We start from the raw sequence: 20,714 nt of genomic DNA, 5'->3' as shown, positions 1-20,714 counted from the left end.
ATTTTTGTTTTTTTAAGAAATAATTAAAGAATCGCGGTTTTTGATAAAAAAATAGGTCAAGAATAAATTTAAAAAAAGTCTTCGGCTGAAACGCGTAGTTAAAATTTTTCTCTTAGGCATATGCATGTATGTATGTGTGCCTATGTGCGCTGTATTTTGCTGCGGAAGCAAAATTGTATTCTTTTCTATATCTTTCCGTTTCGTTTTTTGCTTTTGTTGGGCATGCTGCTGATGGACAAATAAAGTAAAACTACATACACACACACGCACACACTCACAAAAAGTAAATAAAACAGCGAATAAAGTGACGTGCCGATGCGCATAAAATAAAATAAACAGCGAAGCGAGCAAAACGGAAAAAATTCACGAAGCAAAAAATCGCCAGATAAAAGCATTAATTCGCTAATGAAAACAAAAGTGCGAAATTCCGAAAGAATTTTATTCTAACGCAAGTCATTGCGAATTTTGCACACTCTTCCCCTCCGAAAAACAATTAAAATCCCAATATTTAACAATAACCTAAGGGCAACTGAAGACTGACTTTTGTTTTTCCTAAAAAAAATTTCAAAACCATATTCTGAACAACAAAAACGCAGAATTGCAAGTAACTCACCTACAGTAAATATGCAGCGTGAACAAGTTCAGAAATAAAAACGCATAATATATATATGTATATTTTTTTTTTTTTTTTTTTGTGACGTTTAAACTATAAAAACTTGAGAGAGCACAGTAGCCTCAGCAGGAGAGCGCAATGATGCCATTTTGCATTAAAATTGATCAGGAGAGTTTTTTATTTAAAACTTTTTCTTACTCACCATGGATTTTATTCGAGAGAACTATACTACTGTAGTCCACAAATCCTTAAAAACTTTCTTCTATAATACATTGTGAAAAAAGTACTGAGAAATTGTGAATAAAACACAAAATATTTAATCATTTATCAATATTTATTTTGTCGCCTTCAAAGTAATCCCCCAGTTATGCCAACGATTTTTCCAGTTCTTGAAACACTTTTATAAGCACTTTTGCGATGACCTTCAACTTCTTCGCCGAATTTTGTTTTATGTCTTAGACCGATCGAAACCGAGTTGCAGGAGCGACAATTTCAGTTTGGGATACAAGTAAAAATTCGTACGCTGCCAAATCTGGTCAATACGGTGGTTGATCGATGATATTCACTGCGTTTTTGGTTTGAAATTCAGTCATAATCGTGATTCGATGCGATGGTGGAATATTATCGTGTAAAATCCATGAATTGTTCTTTCACAATTCCGTCCGTTTTCGACGAATGTTCTCACGTAAACGTCTCAATAAAATTCCTTATTTACCTTCTGACTAATTCATAATGCTCTCCATGAATGTGGGATCAGAATTCGCTCAATGATGTCTAAAAAGATCTGTCTACGGTACCCTTTTTTGAAAAAAAAAATCAGCTTTATCGCGACAAGTTTACTTGCTCAACGTTTCATACCCAAAGTATTGACCGAAATCATTGGACCAGACTCGCGAAAGATGGCTAGTCATCTCCCTAACACTTGCCTCATGATGATTTGACGACTGTTGAAGAGGTCGCAAGTCGTGCAGAACGACTAATGTCTTCAATGACTTTTTGACCATCTTTGAAAGCTTTATACCACTCATTGACTCGAGTTTTTTGATAAAACTGAATCATCGTAGGCCTACCTGGAATAAAGCAGCTCAGAGTGTGGTCATGGCCCCCATCTTACATAGAGATTTCACATAACCAAATATTCAGCGAAAAATGTCTTCAAGTCCACTAGTGTACATTTGATCGGTATAGAGTTTAGAAAACTGAACAAAGTTCCATATCAGAGCTTGATTTTGATTTGGATCGATATAAGATATAGTTGTCCGATCTGAAACTCTTTTTCAGTGATTGTTGCATTGTCTTGAAAAATAATCCATGCCAAATTTCGTGAAGGTAAAAAAAAGTTTTCCATAAAAGAACTTGATTTTGATCGTTCAGTTTGTATGACAGCTATATGTTATAGCAGTACAATATAGGTGGTTCCGACAAGTAAGCAGCTTCTTGAGGATAAAAGAATGTTTGCACAATTTCAGAGCGATTTCTCAAAAACGGAGGGCCTAATCGGGTATATATACAGACTGACAGAGAGGGTATCCGTCCATCCGTCTCTGACATTTCATTCTGTATGTTACTAACTTCGTGGCAAACTTAATATACGCAGTTCAAAGTACAATATAATAAATCGACGAGTCAATGGAATATTTAACAACTACCTGGCAACACTACTAGAGAGCAAGAGAAAGAGATTGAGAGCCAATCTATGTGGCAGAGAGCTTCAGTGAAGGCACGTAGAAACGATGATCATACACAACCCACTGTCAGTGGCTTGTTTTAAATGCATACCTGCATTTATATTTGCCAACTGGGTGAAGGGTGGGGAGCGTTGGGCGTCATACTACTCATTTAAGCTTACTATTGCTATGCTACGCTCCCATATGATCCGTATTTCTTTTTATTTTCTTCAACCACTTGATAAGCAGCGCACCTCACTGATAAGCGCACACACGCACTCATACATACATACATATATACGTATACATATTTACATTGTTTTCACGCTCAATTTAATAAGCGTAAAAGCATTTGCTGCCCAGTTTATACTCGAAGTAATTCCAGTTACTCCACACCTATCCACAGAGACGGACGCGTCGATTTACATACGGCAAACGAATATAAAAACTGACAGCGCTGGCTAACGGCGTGTCTCACAGTGCTCATACAAACAAACATACATATGTACATATATGTATGTATATATATATATATATATATAAATATAAGTAACCGATAGTTGCTGACGACTCACTGCAAGTGAAATATATTTACAAACAAACAAGTTAATCCAATCTACGACAACACCAAGTACATGAACCTGTGTCTGTGTGCTTGTGCGTGCGTGTAAATAAATTAATTTAAAATTAGTCGCTTTATTGTCACACCGTTTATCGCTTATCGGCGGCACGTTACAGCAATTTCCACCTTTATTGCTGCTAAATTTAGTAACGATAGTGTACTGGGAAAATTAAGAACGCAGCACCTGCAAAAACCTTCTTGTTCAGTTAGTGAAAAGATTATGCCCGATCTGTCGCAAGAGGTCTTCGAGATTCAAAATCCCCTGCCTACAACGGCAACAACAACTACAACACCGCTAACAAGAATGTCTTCGTTGACCACAGCTGGCCTAAATGGCAGTGCGTCTCAAACAACAACGCTGGCTAACGGTAAAAATGTGCATTCTGCCAGCGCTGACGGCCAAGCGTCGGCCCTTACCCAAGTCACACTCTCCGTTCCCGGCCAACAGGAGCATGTTGGCTCACAAAACGATCCGTCCTACCATGGCTACAAGCGTGAGCTGGATCACAGGTGAGTCAAGTGGGTGGCGAAAAATTAAAAAAAAAAACACATCAAACATTAAGATTATGCAACAAGAAGATACCAAAAATTCATCTGTAAAAAGATTTGATTATTCTAAGAAATGAATTTTTTAATTGTTTTCGTGAAATTGTGCTTGAGATAATGTTTTTATTTACTTATCTACATACATATATATGATAATGATCAGCTACGATGAGGGTGATTCAACAGTACAACAGTATTTCGCAAATGAACGAAAAAATTTATTATTTCGTAAGAAGTTGTAAATTTTTTCTCAATTCAGGGAAAGTAAGACTTTTCATATTATTATTATAATTTTTTTGCAATTAAAAACCTTTGCAATAATATTTTTATAGCATAGTGAATCCGTTGAACAAAATTTCTTTAACACTCCCATGTAGTGTAATTTTGAGAGGTCGAATATTTTCTAACCAGTATATAGTTTGCCCTTTACCTTGACTTTCTAGACCTATCTTTATATATAAAAATCACGTGTCACGTTATTTGTCCTCGATGGACTTGTAAACTACTGAACCGATTTTAGTAAAATTTAGCACACTGTGTCCAGTTCGAAGCAACTTAGAAGATGGGATAGTAAAAAACATTCCTGAATGAAAAATACACTGAAATAACTTGACAGAAAGGCTGGTAACCGGGCATTGAGAAAGCAGCCTTAAATTCGTTATTATTTCCAAAGAAATTTATTTGTATGAAGATATTCAAAATTAAATCTCAAGTACAATCCCTTGGATTCTTATACCAACAAAAACGTTTTCGTCTTTATTCGTAAATAAAATTTTCACTGTATAAGAAATCGTATAAAATGTATACCACAGCAATGGTGGTCGGATCCACCGGTTACATATATGTGACCTGGTCTACGGAAAGAGGACTTAGGTGTCAAAAAATCTTAGTTGATTCGGATGGAAGATGAGATGCTTTTTCACGTGATAGAATCCAAAAAGTCATAAACTAGTTTTCGCACGTTAGCTCCCTTTTCGTAGACCAGGTCACATATATACAATGGGATGGCACATTTAGTTTTTTTTATGTTTTCGCGAAGGTTGTACCATTGTAGAATTATTGTTTCGGTTTGAGCACGTAGTTTAAATGGAACAATCCGACTCAGATTTGATCTTGACTGTACTCTAGGTAATACATATAATAATTTTTCCTACTAAACCTCAACAGATTGAAGCAGTGGTTTTAAAGTTTTCCAAAAAAAAAAAAAAAAAGCTTCCCTAGCGCGATGGCAAATGACGTTAAAGATTTTCTCTCCCAATCTGATCTAGATATCTTCGAAACTCTTCCTTTGAGAATGGAAACCATTTTGAAAAACACCATTTTGAGAAAACGCGTTTAAGGATTGAATTCGCTATGTTCCCCACTCTGTTGCCTTTCTACAAGAAACGCTGTAGCGACCATAATAATTTGAATTTCGATTTCAGAATTTGAGAGCATGTTTACTATCCGATAATGCAACATAAATAAATCGATTTCTAGATTTACACTGAGACGATCCCTTAAACTAATAGGGACTACGTTTTGATGCCAGTAGTTAACCTAAGCCTTAATATTTAATATTTAATTTTAAAATATAAACAAAGCTTTTTCTGTTATTATGGTCTTTAAAAATATGTATTTTTAATTATAAGCGCCTTTTTTTTTACTTTCTAACCCGTATTTATTTTGACTAAGTTAAGAAGAGGATGGATATTTTAAATTTTAAAGATATCTACCACATATTCTTTGTGATCGTGTAATAAAAATCACTCATATATTGATTTTATTTTATCAACTCGTGTAAATTACATTTTCAACTTGCTGGCAACCCTTTTCAAAAACTATCTTCAATAGAAATCCTTCATAAACTACTTTTATTACCATTTATTAATGTTTTTTGTTTTGAAGTATTAATAATAATGTAATTAAAGAGCTGGCAACCCTACTAAACAATTTTCAGAACTGCAATTTTATAGTGCACTTACATTTGATAATCGTTTTGCGATAATTCGTTCATTATCTAGTAATTCCATTCATTTATTAATAAAATAAAAATATAATTAAACAGTTGGCAACCCTACTTAAAAAAAAAAATTTCGAAACTTCAATTTTATAAGACAATTTAGTTTGATAATCATTTTTTAATTAAATATTCATTACTCAAATCAATTCTATTAAAAATATGAAATAGCTGGCAACCTTTCTGAAAACATTTTAAACTTTAATTATTTTAAACCACTTTAGTTCGATAATCATTTTTTAATAATTATTTTACCTTGTAAGTTATATTGAATTAAATATCAAACATATGGCAACACTATATATTTTTTTTTATTACAATTCACTCCAAAATCTTGTTAGGAATTGTATATTAAGCGCACAAAATAATAATTTTCTCAAAACTAAACAGGTGGCTACTCTTGACTCGAATACTTTTCAGTCGTAAGCCAGCTCAAGCCACTTTACTTCGATTCGCTATTTGCAATAATTCTTATTGTAATATAATGAATTGTTTTTAAAATTTCAAACAGGTGGCAACTGTTATTTTACTTTTTTTTTTTCTTTTGTTATCTTCGCTTAAAAATCGTGTTAAATTTAACTAAATCTTTGAAGTGTTTTTTACTCGTAAAAAAGCAATCAAAAAATTTAGTTTCTGACGTGTTAAAAGTATGACTCATCGCATCTGACGTATCGCAATTAATTTTTGAGTTGCGCCAATGCCACAGTTTTCACACCTGTCTCACAAAATGATTTACTCCACAGTGATATGCGAAACAGCTGACGTGTGCGAACATATGTTCGGTAATAGCACAGGCAATTGCAAATTTTGTGAAATTCTCCTTGCGCCAATCGAACGGATGCAATTTTCGCCTATTATTTATATGTTTTGTGTGAAATATGGCGCATGTATATCAATAATGTATTCATATATAGTTTTTATTATTTGTGGGAAACCGTGTGAGGTTAAATTTTTTCTTTGGTGCTATATGCATGCATCACGAGCTTCAATTTCAGGTATCGAATAGTCGTTTATCATAGCGAGATAACGATCGTCATTGACGCTTACGTTCTCACCGGCATAATTTTTTAAGAAATATGTATTGATGATTCCACCGGCCCACAAACCCCACCAAACTGAGTCTAATCGATTCCCAAACGCATTCTGACTGTCTCCGCCGCTCTTTTTCTTTTCTCTGACAATTTTGGCATTTAGAAAAGAGGATAGTGCGGTATTGCCAGACCCGTTAGTGAACTTTTACCAAAAGTTTCACATCTCAAAAACTACTTCAATGATTTAAAATAAATTTGGCATAGACCATATGATCTATATAACTACTTTGCATTATAGATAACCGAAACTATTTCCTCTGAATATAATACAGTCGAATGAAGATTCCGATACTTGTTGAAAATTGCTCCCCAAAATGCTTAAGTTGATAAACTTTTGGCTGCAAAAAGCTTAATATTTATTTAAAAAAAATGCTTAATATTCGTTAAAAAAGATTATCTTAAAATATTTGCAGATTAACTCCACCTTTTATTGTAGTATTCTTCAATGAAAACAATCCTATAATCCACATTTATCAATTATAAGAAACCGTTTCCTTTTAATAATGGTAAATCTTAAAAATTCATTAATTTCCGCTGACAAATTCGCTTGCTTACAACACCAAAGAGACCGTTCAAAACAAAATACACACAATTTATTCACTTTAACTTCCGGTTAACTTTTCTCTTTGTTGCCTTGAATGAAAATTTAATGAAACTCAATTATTTACTTTGCCTGTCAAATTCCCTAAAGCTCACACACATTTTTGCCAAATGACCCACAAAAGGATACCGACGCGCTGCCCAGCAACACTTTCATCTCCGCTACATTGTTATGCACCTCACTTAAGATTTACTTTAGCGAATATTTCACGCACTTGCTGCCCAGCCATTCTAATTATCAAGCAACTCTCAAACGAATTTCGTGCGCACTTTGCGATTTGTTTGCGAAATGAGCTCGTAAAGTAGTCGCAGCTGCCAAGGGATTGGAGAGAAATTAATGAGTTATGCCGTTGCACTAATAAAGAAGTGCGCTTTGCGACAGCCTCAGGTGGAGCGATACTAATTATAGTACGAGGTTTACTTAAGTAAAAGTGGAATCGCATCATTGTTAAGGATAGTCACTCGTTCTACCTTTCTTTCCCTTCCTACCTCCCTATCTCTGAATATCTTCCTTAGTCTCTCTATCGTTCTTATCTCAAAACTGAGTAGTAACTGCTACTAATTTCTCAGATAAAAATTCAAGTTAATTTTAATTACATACATTGCCACAGCATAAAATGCTAACGAGCTTCCACATTCGACTTTAAAAAGTTTCCGATCTGTGTAATCTTCACACTGCGGCATCTAATCAGGAAAATTTTTTTCTGCACTATCACTTTGACAGCCTCAAGTTCAGGGTCTGCGTAGCTACTTAAGTAGCAATTGATTGTGTTTTACTTCACTAAATTTGACTTTTTCTTATGTTAGATGATAATGCCCCATAAGCTTCTGCATAAGTTTCTAATGTACATAAAATATATATGATTTTATTAATCGAGCTTATCGCTGGTGTTATTAAAATGTCGAAGCATTTCTGTATCGTGGGCACGCGCTTGATTGAATTTCAATTGTTGTGCCAACCTGGGGTGTGCCTACCTGGGGTGATTGATTAGTCAATGACCTTTACTTCTTTAGAATTTTGCTTCAATGGCAACACTTCTGCTGCTGTTAAATAGAGATACTTAAATTCTACAGGCAAGAAGAATTAGTTTAACAATTCGAACACAATTTCACCAACTATTTTAAAGAGAAAAGTTTTCGTTGAAATACAAAACATACATAGCTTTAAAGAAGGTAACTGCCTGAGGTTTTCCCAAAGGTGAATCCTTTTACGTTTTACACATGTACAAAATGAAATCTTCTTGAGGTTTCCTGACACCACACATGCCTTACTCGAAGATTTATTTTGAGAAATCTTAATAGATGGATGAAAAAGTATTTAGACTGGGTTTCTATTAGGAATTATTAACATTAACAGCAGTATTTTTTCATTTTTCAAATGTATAAACTGTTTAACAACCCTCGTAGAAATATAGCATATATACTCATATATGTGTATGTTAAATATAGACCTGTAGTATATATTCACTATTAATTCTCAAAATGTAAACTGAAAAGCAAAAAGAAATATACACTCGCTTCTAATCTTCATCAGTTATGAGCTATAGTGGCGTTAATAAATATTAAAGGCACGAGTACTTGAAGTTCAAATCTTAGCCAATGACGCAGAAAGCAATCGGTGGTCCGAAGTACGTCGGTACTATCTTAAGCCTTGGAGCATTATAAATAGCGAGTAAAGCAATCAACTGAATAAGTAAACGATTTTATCTCTTGTGGGTTTACTAGTTTGTTTTCTTAAAGTAATTTTCAATCGAATATATGTATATAAATAATTGCATTTTATAATTTTTAAAGCGGTCTTGAGATCTTTAATAAAAGGTGATCTATTTCGAGGTTCCCTACTTTTTTGAAGAAAAAACACAGAAACTTTAAATATAATGGAAAATGTTTATTATTATTCGAAAGAATATTCTTTGGCATATACTTTTTGAAGATTATCTATTTCAAGCTTTGGCTGCTACGTGTCAGATGGTCCATCCGTTGAATTAAATTTTCGATGACTCGTTCGAGCATTTCGGCTGGTAACTCGCGAATGACACGTGTGATATTTTTCTCTACGTCCTGAGTCAGAGCGAGATTGATCACATAGACTTAAAACTTTACATATTCATCAGGAAAAAGTCTAACAGCGTGATATCACATGATCGTGGTGACCAATCGATCGGCCCAAAACATGATATTATCTGCTAACGGAAGTGTTCTCTCAATAAATCCATTGATTGATGCGATGTGTGTGAAGTTGCGCCCTCTTGTGGAAACCAAATGTCGCCGAGATCACAAGCTTCAATTTCAGGCTTCAAATTGTCGGTTATCAGGGCGCAATAATGATCACCTTTGACGGTTACGTTCTCACCGGCATCATTTTTGAAAAATATGGATTCCACTGACCCACAAACCACACTAAACCGTTGTTTTTTCTGGATGAAATGGCAGCTCTTGAATCTACTCAAGTTGCTCTTCGTACCGAATGCGAGAATTTTTCTTAATAACATATCCATTGCGCAAGAAATTGGCATCATCGCAAAACAAAATTTGGCTCGAAAACGTTGGATCTTTTTGGAATTGTTCAAGAGCTCTTAGATCAAAGTGATGTCGCTTGTGAAGGTCGACCGGCTTCAGTTTTTGCGCCAATTAGTTCCATAAAGCTGCGAATGGTGTCGAATCAATTCTTCACGGTCTTATTTTGGATCTATTGGAATAATAAGAAAGCTTTGTTGTTATAAATATTATAAAAGATATTCACTTCAGCTGTGCTATACAAAAATGAACTAAGGCTCATCGTCTTCTACGGTTTCCTTCTTCCAAACACTTCGTTGGTTTTCTGCAGACTTCTTTCGTTGTAATACTGATAAACCTTTTCGAAATGAACATTAGATACTAAAGTATTGAAACATTACAATAAGAATACTTATTCCAAATAATCTGTCGAATTTAGAGACGGCTTTGACTCTCGGATTCTTGTAAAACCTATGAAGCAGATCAACTAGCAGTTTGTTTTAGTTTTCTTTGCCCCTTCATAATAATATTTTCAGCAATACTCCAATGATATCCTATCCAATGCTAAAAGAACTAACTAATACCTAAAACCAGCTTGGATCTTCTGCTGTTTTGTAATTTTTGACAAATTTGAAATTTCATATATTTTGAAGACACTTAGGTGCCTATAACTTTTGGAAATTATACTAAAATGCATATACTTCATTGGTGTTGAGATAGTACAGCATTAAAGATGCTATAAACAACTTCAACTGAAGTTTAAACCAGAACAGCTTTCCAAAAAATACAACTCAGGAAGCGTTAATTGGGCTTGCGGTCGACTAACGACTATTTTAGTATGAAATTTGAACCTCCACGAAGCACAATTTTCATTTCTTTAATTTTTATCGTCAGAAAAATCGAAGCCTACGAACATATACATACATACAAATGATATGCCTCCTTCATAAGTTTATTTTCATAATAGTCCCCCACATAATATCTTAATTAAGCTCCTCTCATACTTAACCTTCTTACTGCGCCATTTACTTTCTGTCCCCTATAAATTTTACCTTATTTCCGACATTCTATTTTTACACAAGGTGAGAGCCTATTTTCCACAATATTTATTTATAAAGCAAACATTGCGCAATAATTCAATTTACATCCACAATAATACAATATAAATGGAAAGCTTACGAATCCGACCAAAAATAATTTTCATTTCAGTTTTAATTGTATTATCTTCTTTGTGTTTACGGTCTCCGTTGTTTTGTTGGAAAATTTGTATATCTTCCGTTACTACTTACTGCACAAGTTGTGGGCAACAAATTTCCCTCTATATAGAGTATATATGTATGTACATACCTAAAGCGAATCATTCGTTATTCTCGCAGATTTTCTCATACAGAAAATTTGTAGTTAAGTATTTTTTGAAAGTATTTACACAAAGTAGAACATTTTTGCTGTCAAAGTATTTCATGCTTCGAAATTAATAAAATTGTTGAAAGAGAATTTTGTGTGGCTTCCGAATATTGTTCACAAGTGGACTCTTCCTGGTTGCTTAATTTAATAGACTTAAAAGAAATCTAACGAAGCTCTAATACCCCACACAAGTACGTTTCATATAGCATGAAAGGGTATACAAAGTTCTTTATCCTGATTTTGTTCGGTCTATTTGTATGGCAGCAATATGCTCATGAGGTTCGCTCTTGAAAAAATGTTCAGTTATAGCAGTTTTGCTTTTAACAAAAATTCGCGGAACATTTCGTGTAGAGATCTCGTCAAATAAACAAATTCTCTATTCAAGAACTAAATTTTGATCGTTCGGTTTGTATGACAGCTATATCCTATAATGAACCGATGTCGGCGGTTTCTTCAACTGTGTAGCTTCTTAGGCAGAAAAGGACTTGCGAAAAATGTCAAATCGATATCTCAAAAACTAAGGGACTAGTTCGCATATACATATGTAGATGGCGAAACTAAGAAGGCTAAATAGACTCAGCTCGGAACGCTGGGCATCTCTATATATATGTAGCATGAAAACCCTATAGAGGCCCTGACATTTGCTGTTGGGTGTTACAAACTTGGTGGCAATATTGATATACCCTTTTCAAGGTACAAAAAGCAGTTATTTTTATCCATCGCCGTAAACTGGAGTTTGTCGACCTTTTCTATTGTCTGACAACGAACCACGAAACGAACGAAATAACTTCTATCATCAACCAAACAGTCATCGCACTTACAACTTGGCTTCCACGTCAGTGTTGACAGTCATAACATCGAAGTTGTAGATAATTTCGTCTATCTTGGAACCACCAACCGTTAACACCAAACAAGTGCTACTTCGGACTGAGTACACAGTTGAGAAGTAAAATCCTCGCTCGACAAGCAAAGTCCAAACTCTACAAGTCACTCATCATTCCCGTCCTGCTATATGGTGTAGAGGCTTGGACGATGTCAACAACTGATGAGTCAGCGTAACGAGTTTTCGAGAGAAAGGCTCTGCGGAAAATTAATATGTAGTCCTTTGTGTATTAGCAATTGATGGAACGATGAGCTGTACGAGCTATACGGTGACATTGATATAGTTCAGCGAATTAAAAGACAACGGCTACTCTCATGTAATGTCGTACGAATGAATAAAAACTCTCCAGCTCTGAGAATATTTGACGCAGCAGACGCCGCGGCAAGCAGAAGAAGAGGAAGTCCTTCACTCGGTTGGCAATACCAAGTGCAAAAGGGCCTGGCTACACTTTTCAAAGTTCTTCCTACACAGCAAGTCCTTCCGATATTTCTTCCCTAGTATTCACTTAAACAGTACCCTTTTTCAGTATGTTTATATAAGTAAATACTGCTTTATCGAACTTAGAGATGGTTTTAGAACGCATATCCGTGATTATTGTGAGAAAACCAAAAGCTATATAAAGTACATATACACTATGCAACAAAGTGCAATTTCTCAGCAACGCCTACTTTGGCTGCACTGCCCTAATACTTACTTCCTCCACCCACAACGCGTCGTAGCAATCAGCTTGCTAGCAAATATTGTGATTTCTCCAAGTAAGAATGCAACACGCTGTAGGTGTGCAAATATTTATGCGGATTTTCTGCCATTTCCGTTCATTTGCGCCATTTATTTTTCCTCGAGCATAGTTTGCTTTTGCCGGTTGCGCCACCGCATGTCACGGCTGCGGCAGCGCACGTCTCTGGTACACACGCTGCCTGGCTGCACTTCCGGTTTTTAAGCTTGCCTCGCTCTCATCTTCGCTGCGATGCTTTCGCTCTTTTCTTTTGTGCACTTCTGCGCTATTCGGCTGCGGGAGCGTCGTCCTTTGTTTGCATACAAATTTGTCGCAGAACGCGAAGTCGGCGAAAATATAAAAGTATTTATCATTCCGGATGGCATTAAAGTATCAAAATAAAATATATGAAAGAAAGTGGCGAAAAAAGCTTTTGCCGCGGTAACCGCTGGTGCGTCAGAGCGGTAAGTTGACAATCTGCCCGCTTGGTCGCTGCTTTTGGCTTATAGGATCAATTTAAAGCAAGGAAGCCTGGTTGTGGTGCTGAAAGCCAAATTGCGCATATGTTTGTATTGGCTTGAAAGAAGAATGGTTTCCGGACGTGAGGTTCTTGAAAATTACTTTATTTATGCAATATCGTGTACATAGTAAGTATAACGGGATAAGAGCGCTACAAAAGAATATTCGTTGCCATTATGTATAGAACTCAATTTCTTTTGCATGGCCACCACGGTGACGCTTGCTGAAGTCCAGACACTGAAACCAATTTTCGACGTTTTTCGAGCATTAGTTAACCGATACTGCTTCAATTTCACGTTCGATATTCGTACGAAGTTCATCAATCGTCGCTCGCTTGTTGGCATTGACCATAGACTTGACGTAGCCCCACAGGGAATATTCAATTGACTGGCCCATTTCGTTAGATCGATTTTGACAATAACTGTGTCTCTTGTGGAGGGCTACTGGTAGATCCATAGTATTATATTTGTTTTGTCTTGGGACAATAGATTGTCTTTGGGATGTTAAAGCCAACAAAACTGCGAAGTGAATTGAAATTATAAACTTTCGTGAACAGCTGGTATAGCATGTTCGATTCGTAACTCTCTAACGCTAGACAGTTAATAATTTGATACCAATCTGGTTCCAACCTTTATAAATTATTATGTTTACGCTATTAAAAAATATTACAATCAAGTTTTACGATTTTATGTGTAGAAATACTGCTCCAAAGTGCTTCCTCCTTCAGATAAATGACTAACGATTCTGAAAGCAGAGTGGCGATATCAGGCATGAGCTCTCTAACTGTGCCTTCAAGGCTGGTTAAGAAATGCCTAACCTCGTTTTCATTTGAGAGAAAACGGCATGGGTGCCAGGCCACAGATCGTAAAAGATCCAGAGAGCTCTTTAAAAACCTGAGAAGCTCTCAAGTAAAGTTACACTAGCGCCTAGAAGGGCAGGGCTTCGCGGGAGCTTGACCGGCACCGTCGTAAGATTATTTTGGCCCAAGATCGATCACAAGAGATAAAGTGAGGTATTTGTACTAGCAAAGTTGGCCTCTCCCTAGTTGTTGGTATTCAAACTGGCCATTGCCCCTTCTGCGTCCACGCTATAAGGTTGACAGTCCTACCGGATGCCAGCTGCATAAACTATGTGGATGCAAAACGAGGTTTCCGCCCCGACACTTCCTTTTTAATTGTCCTGTGTTCGCGAGAACAATTAAAGTTTTAGCCAAATTTGTTTGACGACTTATAAGATCAGACACAAGACATCAATTTTTTGGCTTCACAAAGTCGTCTAAGTGTGATCTCATCGAAGCTAACCTAAACTTGATCGTTTTTTGGGTGTTTGGTGACCTAAAAAGACTAGAAGAAGGAAAACATAAACTTCGTTCATTAGCAATCAGCTTCGCAACTCAATTCTACTCTTTTTTGAACACACTTCCTCTCTTTCTCTTTCCCACCTACCGTCCGAACTATTCAAAGCCCTTGGTATCCTCGGAATGCTAATACAGTCATAACTTTAAATTGAGAAGTAAAGTCTCTCTCGACAAAGAAAGACCACACTTTATAAATCACTCATTACTCCCGTCCTGCTATATGGTACAAAGGCATGTGCGAAGACAACAACTGATGAGTCAACATTGCGAATTTTCGCGGGCACACGCAGTACCCGCCGGGGAAACAGAGGAAGACCATCACTCTGTTGGAGGGATCAGGTGGAGAAAGATCTGGCTACGCTTAGAATCTGATTGGCGCCAAACAGCGAATAGAAAGAACAACTGGACTGATGTATACTGGGCTATAACCGCCTACGCCATTAGAAAAAGAGTCCAGCTTCGGTGCAACGGAAGTTAATGTTTCTTCTTTTGATCCTTAAAAACCGAACCATCTCCTTAAAAGCAATCTCTCTGTCGTTCACACTTGTTATGATCGGAAACTAATAACCGCTTTATATTCCAAAGAAATTTCATAAATTCCTGTTCGCTAATTTATTTTTAATATCTAACTTTTTTACGGCATACGCTTTCAATTATCTTCGCCCCCTTTTAATTGCACTTGAGTACGTGTGGCAAAAACGCTTTTACGCTTCTTGAATATGAGAAAGAAATATAAACTTTTTCAAGTCACACTTCTTATGGGGTTGCACATTTGCTCTTCGCGTGTTGCGCCTCGTCGTGAGTACAAAGAATTCGCAATCAATTACGGTACACACGAGGCGGGCCACTCAAAAATTTTCCGGAAAATTTACAGCTCAGGAATGCATGAAAATGAAGGATGACACCTGCTTGTGGCATGCAATGCCCGACACGACACGCAAACATTGCAGCAAATGCGGGTATGCGTAACAGTGTGGCATGCAACAGCGTCGCATAAAAGTCGCTCAAGCTGACGCTGGCTTGAATAAATCTTTTTTCATTTGTGCGTGTAGTGCTGGGTACACCTCCGAGTGGTGGTGAAGAGTTGGTTTGGCTTAAAATTAAAGCTTTTCATTGAGAGAGTTAGGGAATGTCAACTTGCCTTACTTTTATCAGATGTATTCGTACAACTGTAATTACATGCAGATCTTTATAGCGGTATTTATGTACATACATATGTATATAGTTGGGTCCTTCCGCCGCTTACATGTCATTGCCTTAATTGCTTTACCTGTGCAACAATTCTTCGGTCTGTGCAGCCAACCCGCCAACACTGTTGTCAGAATTATGCCAACCATCTGTGCTTGCCGCACAGTGTGTGCGAAAAGTACATGCTCACTTGTAAACACAAAGCAAAATATTTGCAACTCAAATGAAGAATTACGCATACACATGTTTTTGAAAATTTCCCGTTACTACTCGCATTCATTATCCTGCTACTGCATATTCTGCCGCCAACCTCTTTGGTTGGCGTATGGGCGAACAGTTATGTAGGTTCTCGTGGCGGGTTTTGTTTGAGATATGTGGACTGGTTTCAAACTGGTACTCCTGTGACTAGTTCAAAATAATCTAGTATTGTAACAAAGTTCTCAGTAAAAGATCTTATTTAAGCCTTTTATCTTTGCTAGCAAGATATACAGACGCCTAGACGGCAATCCTGGCGCTGAAAGCCATGTATTAAAAGATGGCTGTATACCATGATCGTAAGGCCTATTGTTATTTATGGAGCAGCTGCTTGGGCACCTAAGATAAGTGAATCTTCGGTAGGGCTTCAACCATCGAAGCTACAAGGTTTTGTGTCTACTTCAGTAGCAATGCGCACTTGCCCATTGATCAATGTGTGAATGATCAATGAATGAATGAATAAAGGCTATAGCTCTAGCAACGGACAATGAGCTGCGCGACGAACTATCCCACTCTGTGGCAGCGTCGAGGGTGCTGAGGTCAAAACCATGCATTGCAGTGGAGTCTCATATCATAAAACAGCTGCAAGCTAAGAAAGCACTTGTCTAACATGAGCAAGGAAATTCCAGAAGACCTGTTTCTGGATTGCCTAGCAATTTGTAGGAGCAGGCTCAAGGCCCTATGTTATGTAAACAGTGATAACATCACCTTAGTCGCGCTCAGCAGACTGCTGGAATTGTTCAGAATGCTGGACCATATGTGATATAGGGGAGGGCACAATAGATCATAGGTCGCAGTGCAAAGCCTCAGTGTTCGAATCTTTCTATATACCATAGTATAGGACAACTTAGAACGCCGGTTCGTTTTTGTACCTAAAACATATAAGTAAGAGGATGCTCATCAGAGAATGCGGATAATGCCAGGTCTCCTGGTTTGCCAACGGTATGACTGCCGACACTATTACAACTTCTGTCTTGCAAAAGTAGGACAATGTAAGAGATAGTGTCTCTCCTCCTTCCATACAACTTTGACGAACTTGCGTTCGAAAAGATTTTTAGCCTTACAGTATGAATGGATGATGTCCAGAACGAACTCTTTTGATTGCGACAGGATGAACTTTGCTAAGTGCAAGTACTTCAGTAGATCTCTTCCGTACTACTCAATTCAGAAGGGTCTCGCAATCACATAAAAGTTCTATTAAATTCACGGAAGCTCCACACGTCCAGTGCTATAACTCAAGATTACTACGAAGATTCAACTCGTTTCCACTCCGATGTAAGCGGAGAAGAATTTTACTGGCTCATGAGTTTTACAGTTTCCCGTTACTATTTTTAGTGTGAAGAGACACTTCTTAACTAATTTTGAAAGCACAGTTAGCGAACTCACTGCTAGTATTGTCGCTCTCCTGCCTGAGTGAATACGCACCTGGCAGAAAAAGGCTTTACTTCGGAATGTACGTCGACTCCTAAAAAGCAAGTCCCTTCTAGCTTCGACCCATCCGTGAAAAAGCTCAATTAATACACTTTTGTGCGAAGTAGTTACCGACTAGTTACAAACGAACTTTAAATCACGACATCACTTTTGTTCTATAAAACAGTCGATGCCAACTTTATCACAATAACTAAAGAGCTGTAACTACACTTTTGTGTAAACTAGTTACTGACTAGTTACAAACGAACTAGTTTTTAAATCACTTACAATTTTTTGTTGCATGGGAAATTGCTTAGAAAATCCTAGTGCCGCCCGCAGCGGTGTTGCATAAATTATACACGTTGCAATATTAAATCCCAGCAAAAATTGTCATATGCCGCAAGCCACACTGTACCTGAGGAAAAATTCCCTGCTTCTCAATTTGTGAGAAATTTCAATGCGAATGTTTTACCTGAAAATTGTTTGTGCATAATCTGATTTTCCAAGTTAGGAAAAATTACATTAGCCTCATTTGCGGTGAACTTTGCTTTGTTTTTGCAACTCTTTCTCTTCAGCGATAATGAAGTTGAAACCTTTTGCTTTAAGGCAGGAGGAGGATGAGGTGAAGGTGATTTATAGAAAATATAAAAATCGAAGAAAATAATGAGTATATAAGGCGAACAAAAATTTTTTTTCTTAAAGTAGATTTTAGAGCATTTCAATTAATTTTTTTGAATCCTTATTTTTATTTATTTTTTTCTTTTCTCAACCAAGGAGGCGGCTTAAAGCAGTAGTTTACTATCTATGGAAGCTAAAAGTATTAAATTTCGCAACAAAACTTGAGAATCATAAATTTCAATCACATATGTATTTATATTTAAATAATAAGGAATTATAGATTTTCGCAATATGACCTTGAAATACTCCTGTTGAATTTATTATATCTCTAAAAGGTAAAATAATTCAGAATTTTGCGCTCTTAACGGCTTTATAATGGCTTTTAAATGTCATATAAATCTCTATGAAGCTTATCAATGCAATTTAACATAAATATTCACCTAAATTTACCGGCTTTTAGTCTAAATGATAAATTTTCTTGCAGTTTAACACCAGCCCATTCTCTCTCCTGCATTCTCTCTTTCTGTTGGTGAAGCCTTAAAATGTCTCCGAATGAAGCAAATATCTGAAATATTTGATTTATCATGCTGCCAATTTGCATGCCATGCATGCCAGGGAAGTTTTACAAATATTCCAAATAAGTTGCTCTAATAAATTATGCACAACCATCGATTAAAATTTATACCCTGAACAGGGTACATTGAGTTTGCCACGAAGTTTCTAATGACCATAAAAAAATGTCGGAGAGTCTATATAATAGACCAGGCTGGATAATTTTTGAAAACTAAAAAATCACAGTAAGATGAAATCTTACGGAATCGAAAATTTGTATCTTTTATTAGGGAAAAATAATTTATGCGAATCTCAGGTCGGCAAAAAAAGAAGAGGGACGTGGTTGAATTTTTAAGGGTCAAAAATGAGTACGAGTCTTATGGAAAAAGGTGGCTAATGAAGAGATCTGTCTACAGACTTCAACATTTATTTTAAAATTCCAATATACCAGTTTTTCCATTTTTCATTTTAAACTTGTAAAATATTTTTTTCTTTCCCAAATTTGTTGTAAACTTACCTTCTTTTGAGTCAAAAACACTGTATGATAACATACATAAGTTAAAAGTATTGGTTTTTCCCCTTATATGACCAATATCACAAAAAATTCCCACTTTAAATCAAAAAATCTCAAGTCAAACTTTCAGTTTTTGTAAACTTTGATGAGTGCTGAAATCTCTTCTTCCTGGTTACTGAATTGAAAAAAAATTTGAGTTTTGGTTATGTATCGGTTATATTTTGGTTATATATTGGTTATATCGACAGCGAGAGCTGAATTTTTAAGCTACCTACGTATAACATGATATAGTGAATCGCAAGCAACAAAAAACGCAATTTTGATTTTTTTGAAGATACGTTGTTTTGCATTTTAAGTGACGATATGCAAATTGCGATGGCAATTTTCTCAGAAAATTAAAAAATTGGATGCTATTGGTCTCTTAGTTTCAAAGATATCCACCTGAAATTTTGCACAATTTTTTTCTCATCAAGAAGCTGCTCATATGCCAGAACCGCCGCTATCGGACCATACAAACTGACCGATGAAAATCAAGGTGAAGGGATTTTTTTTGTCGTTGTCATTTGTGTAGGGTATTATAGCTGTGTTTCAATTGAATTTACGGTCTTGTTTTCTTTTAATATGTATTTATACTCTTGCGAATGCAAATGCAGTTTCAAATTTTATTATGTAATTGTCCGTTTAATTTAATATGGCAACTTTCATTGGAATTTACTTACTTTTAAAAGAATTTTGTGACAAATTGATTTGAGTTTTTAGTAAAATAACGTTGCACAAGTATGTACTTAAATATACTCATACAAAATATGTCTTCCATAGAAACACAAACAAAAAATTATTTTCTCCTGAAATTTCAAAACAAAAAATAAATATCCGCTTTATTACACATTTCATACATCCATCAGCGCAAACTAATAATTCCAGCAACTCACACACACCCCTTACTCATATACTCTGTCATCGCTTTTGAACGCAATTAAATAAATTTCGATTTCTGCTCAACTCCACTCAATCACAATGATTTGCAACACATTTGTATACAGTTGGAAAGTAATCAGATTAGTTACCCAACTGTGAAAGGGTAATTGACATTGCTGTCAACATAACTGCAAATGTAGTTCTGCCGAAAAGGTAATAAATAGATTTAATGAAGGAGGCACAGATGTCGGGTGGAAAAGTTTTTTTTTACATAAAAGAGAGATTTAGAAAACAGAAGCTCAACACTTAAGAAAGACTAAAACAAATCGAAGAAAGAAAATACGAAAAAGACAAAATTTTAATGCATATAATTCTTCCGGACTTCTTTATTTAAGCCTGTACCGGTACAGTCTAAATTTATCACTAGAATTGGTAGAGGTCATATTCGGTATATACTTTGGTAGAAAAGAGGAAAAAAATATTTTCTTTTAAAAAAATAAACATATAATCTAGGAGGAACCAAAAGATCTTAGCACATTTCATGATATGATTTTTAGTCATGTTCTGAACTATTTCTTGGGTTGAGTCTAGGAAAAGTACCTCTCAACAGCGAATAAGCAAAAATACAAGAGGAATAAAAACAAAGCAAACGATAATTTCGTCCACTTATTTCTCTAACCACGAGTCACGAAACTTTTTTTTTTTTATTCAATATACTAAGAGTCTGTCTAATTATAAAACACAATA

At 36.0% G+C, this 20,714-nt stretch overlaps 1 protein-coding gene across 5 annotated transcripts in view; it reads left to right on the top strand.

Annotated features, from left to right (window-relative positions):
* The window catches only part of LOC108966419 (cytosolic purine 5'-nucleotidase), an 84,659-nt gene that overhangs the window by 20,033 nt on the left and 43,912 nt on the right, over positions 1-20,714 (top strand). The window contains exon 2 of one of the 5 annotated variants that reach the window (XM_018929304.1): positions 2,687-3,412. The exons of 2 other annotated variants lie outside the window; for them this stretch is intronic. In XM_018929304.1, coding sequence (XP_018784849.1) covers positions 3,123-3,412 — 290 coding nt within the window. In that variant the 5' untranslated portion in view covers positions 2,687-3,122. Of the gene's footprint in view, positions 1-2,636; positions 3,413-20,714 lie in introns of those variants that run through there. 2 more of the 5 variants (XM_018929305.1, XM_018929303.1) reach the window with 2 other exon arrangements.

The sequence above is a fragment of the Bactrocera latifrons genome, unplaced genomic scaffold (genome assembly GCF_001853355.1).
Source record: "Bactrocera latifrons isolate USDA-ARS-PBARC rearing strain unplaced genomic scaffold, ASM185335v1 scaffold_16, whole genome shotgun sequence".
Lineage (NCBI taxonomy): Eukaryota > Metazoa > Arthropoda > Insecta > Diptera > Tephritidae > Bactrocera > Bactrocera latifrons.
Note: the sequence above shows the minus strand (reverse complement) of the source record. Positions and strands in the feature narration are given on the sequence as shown.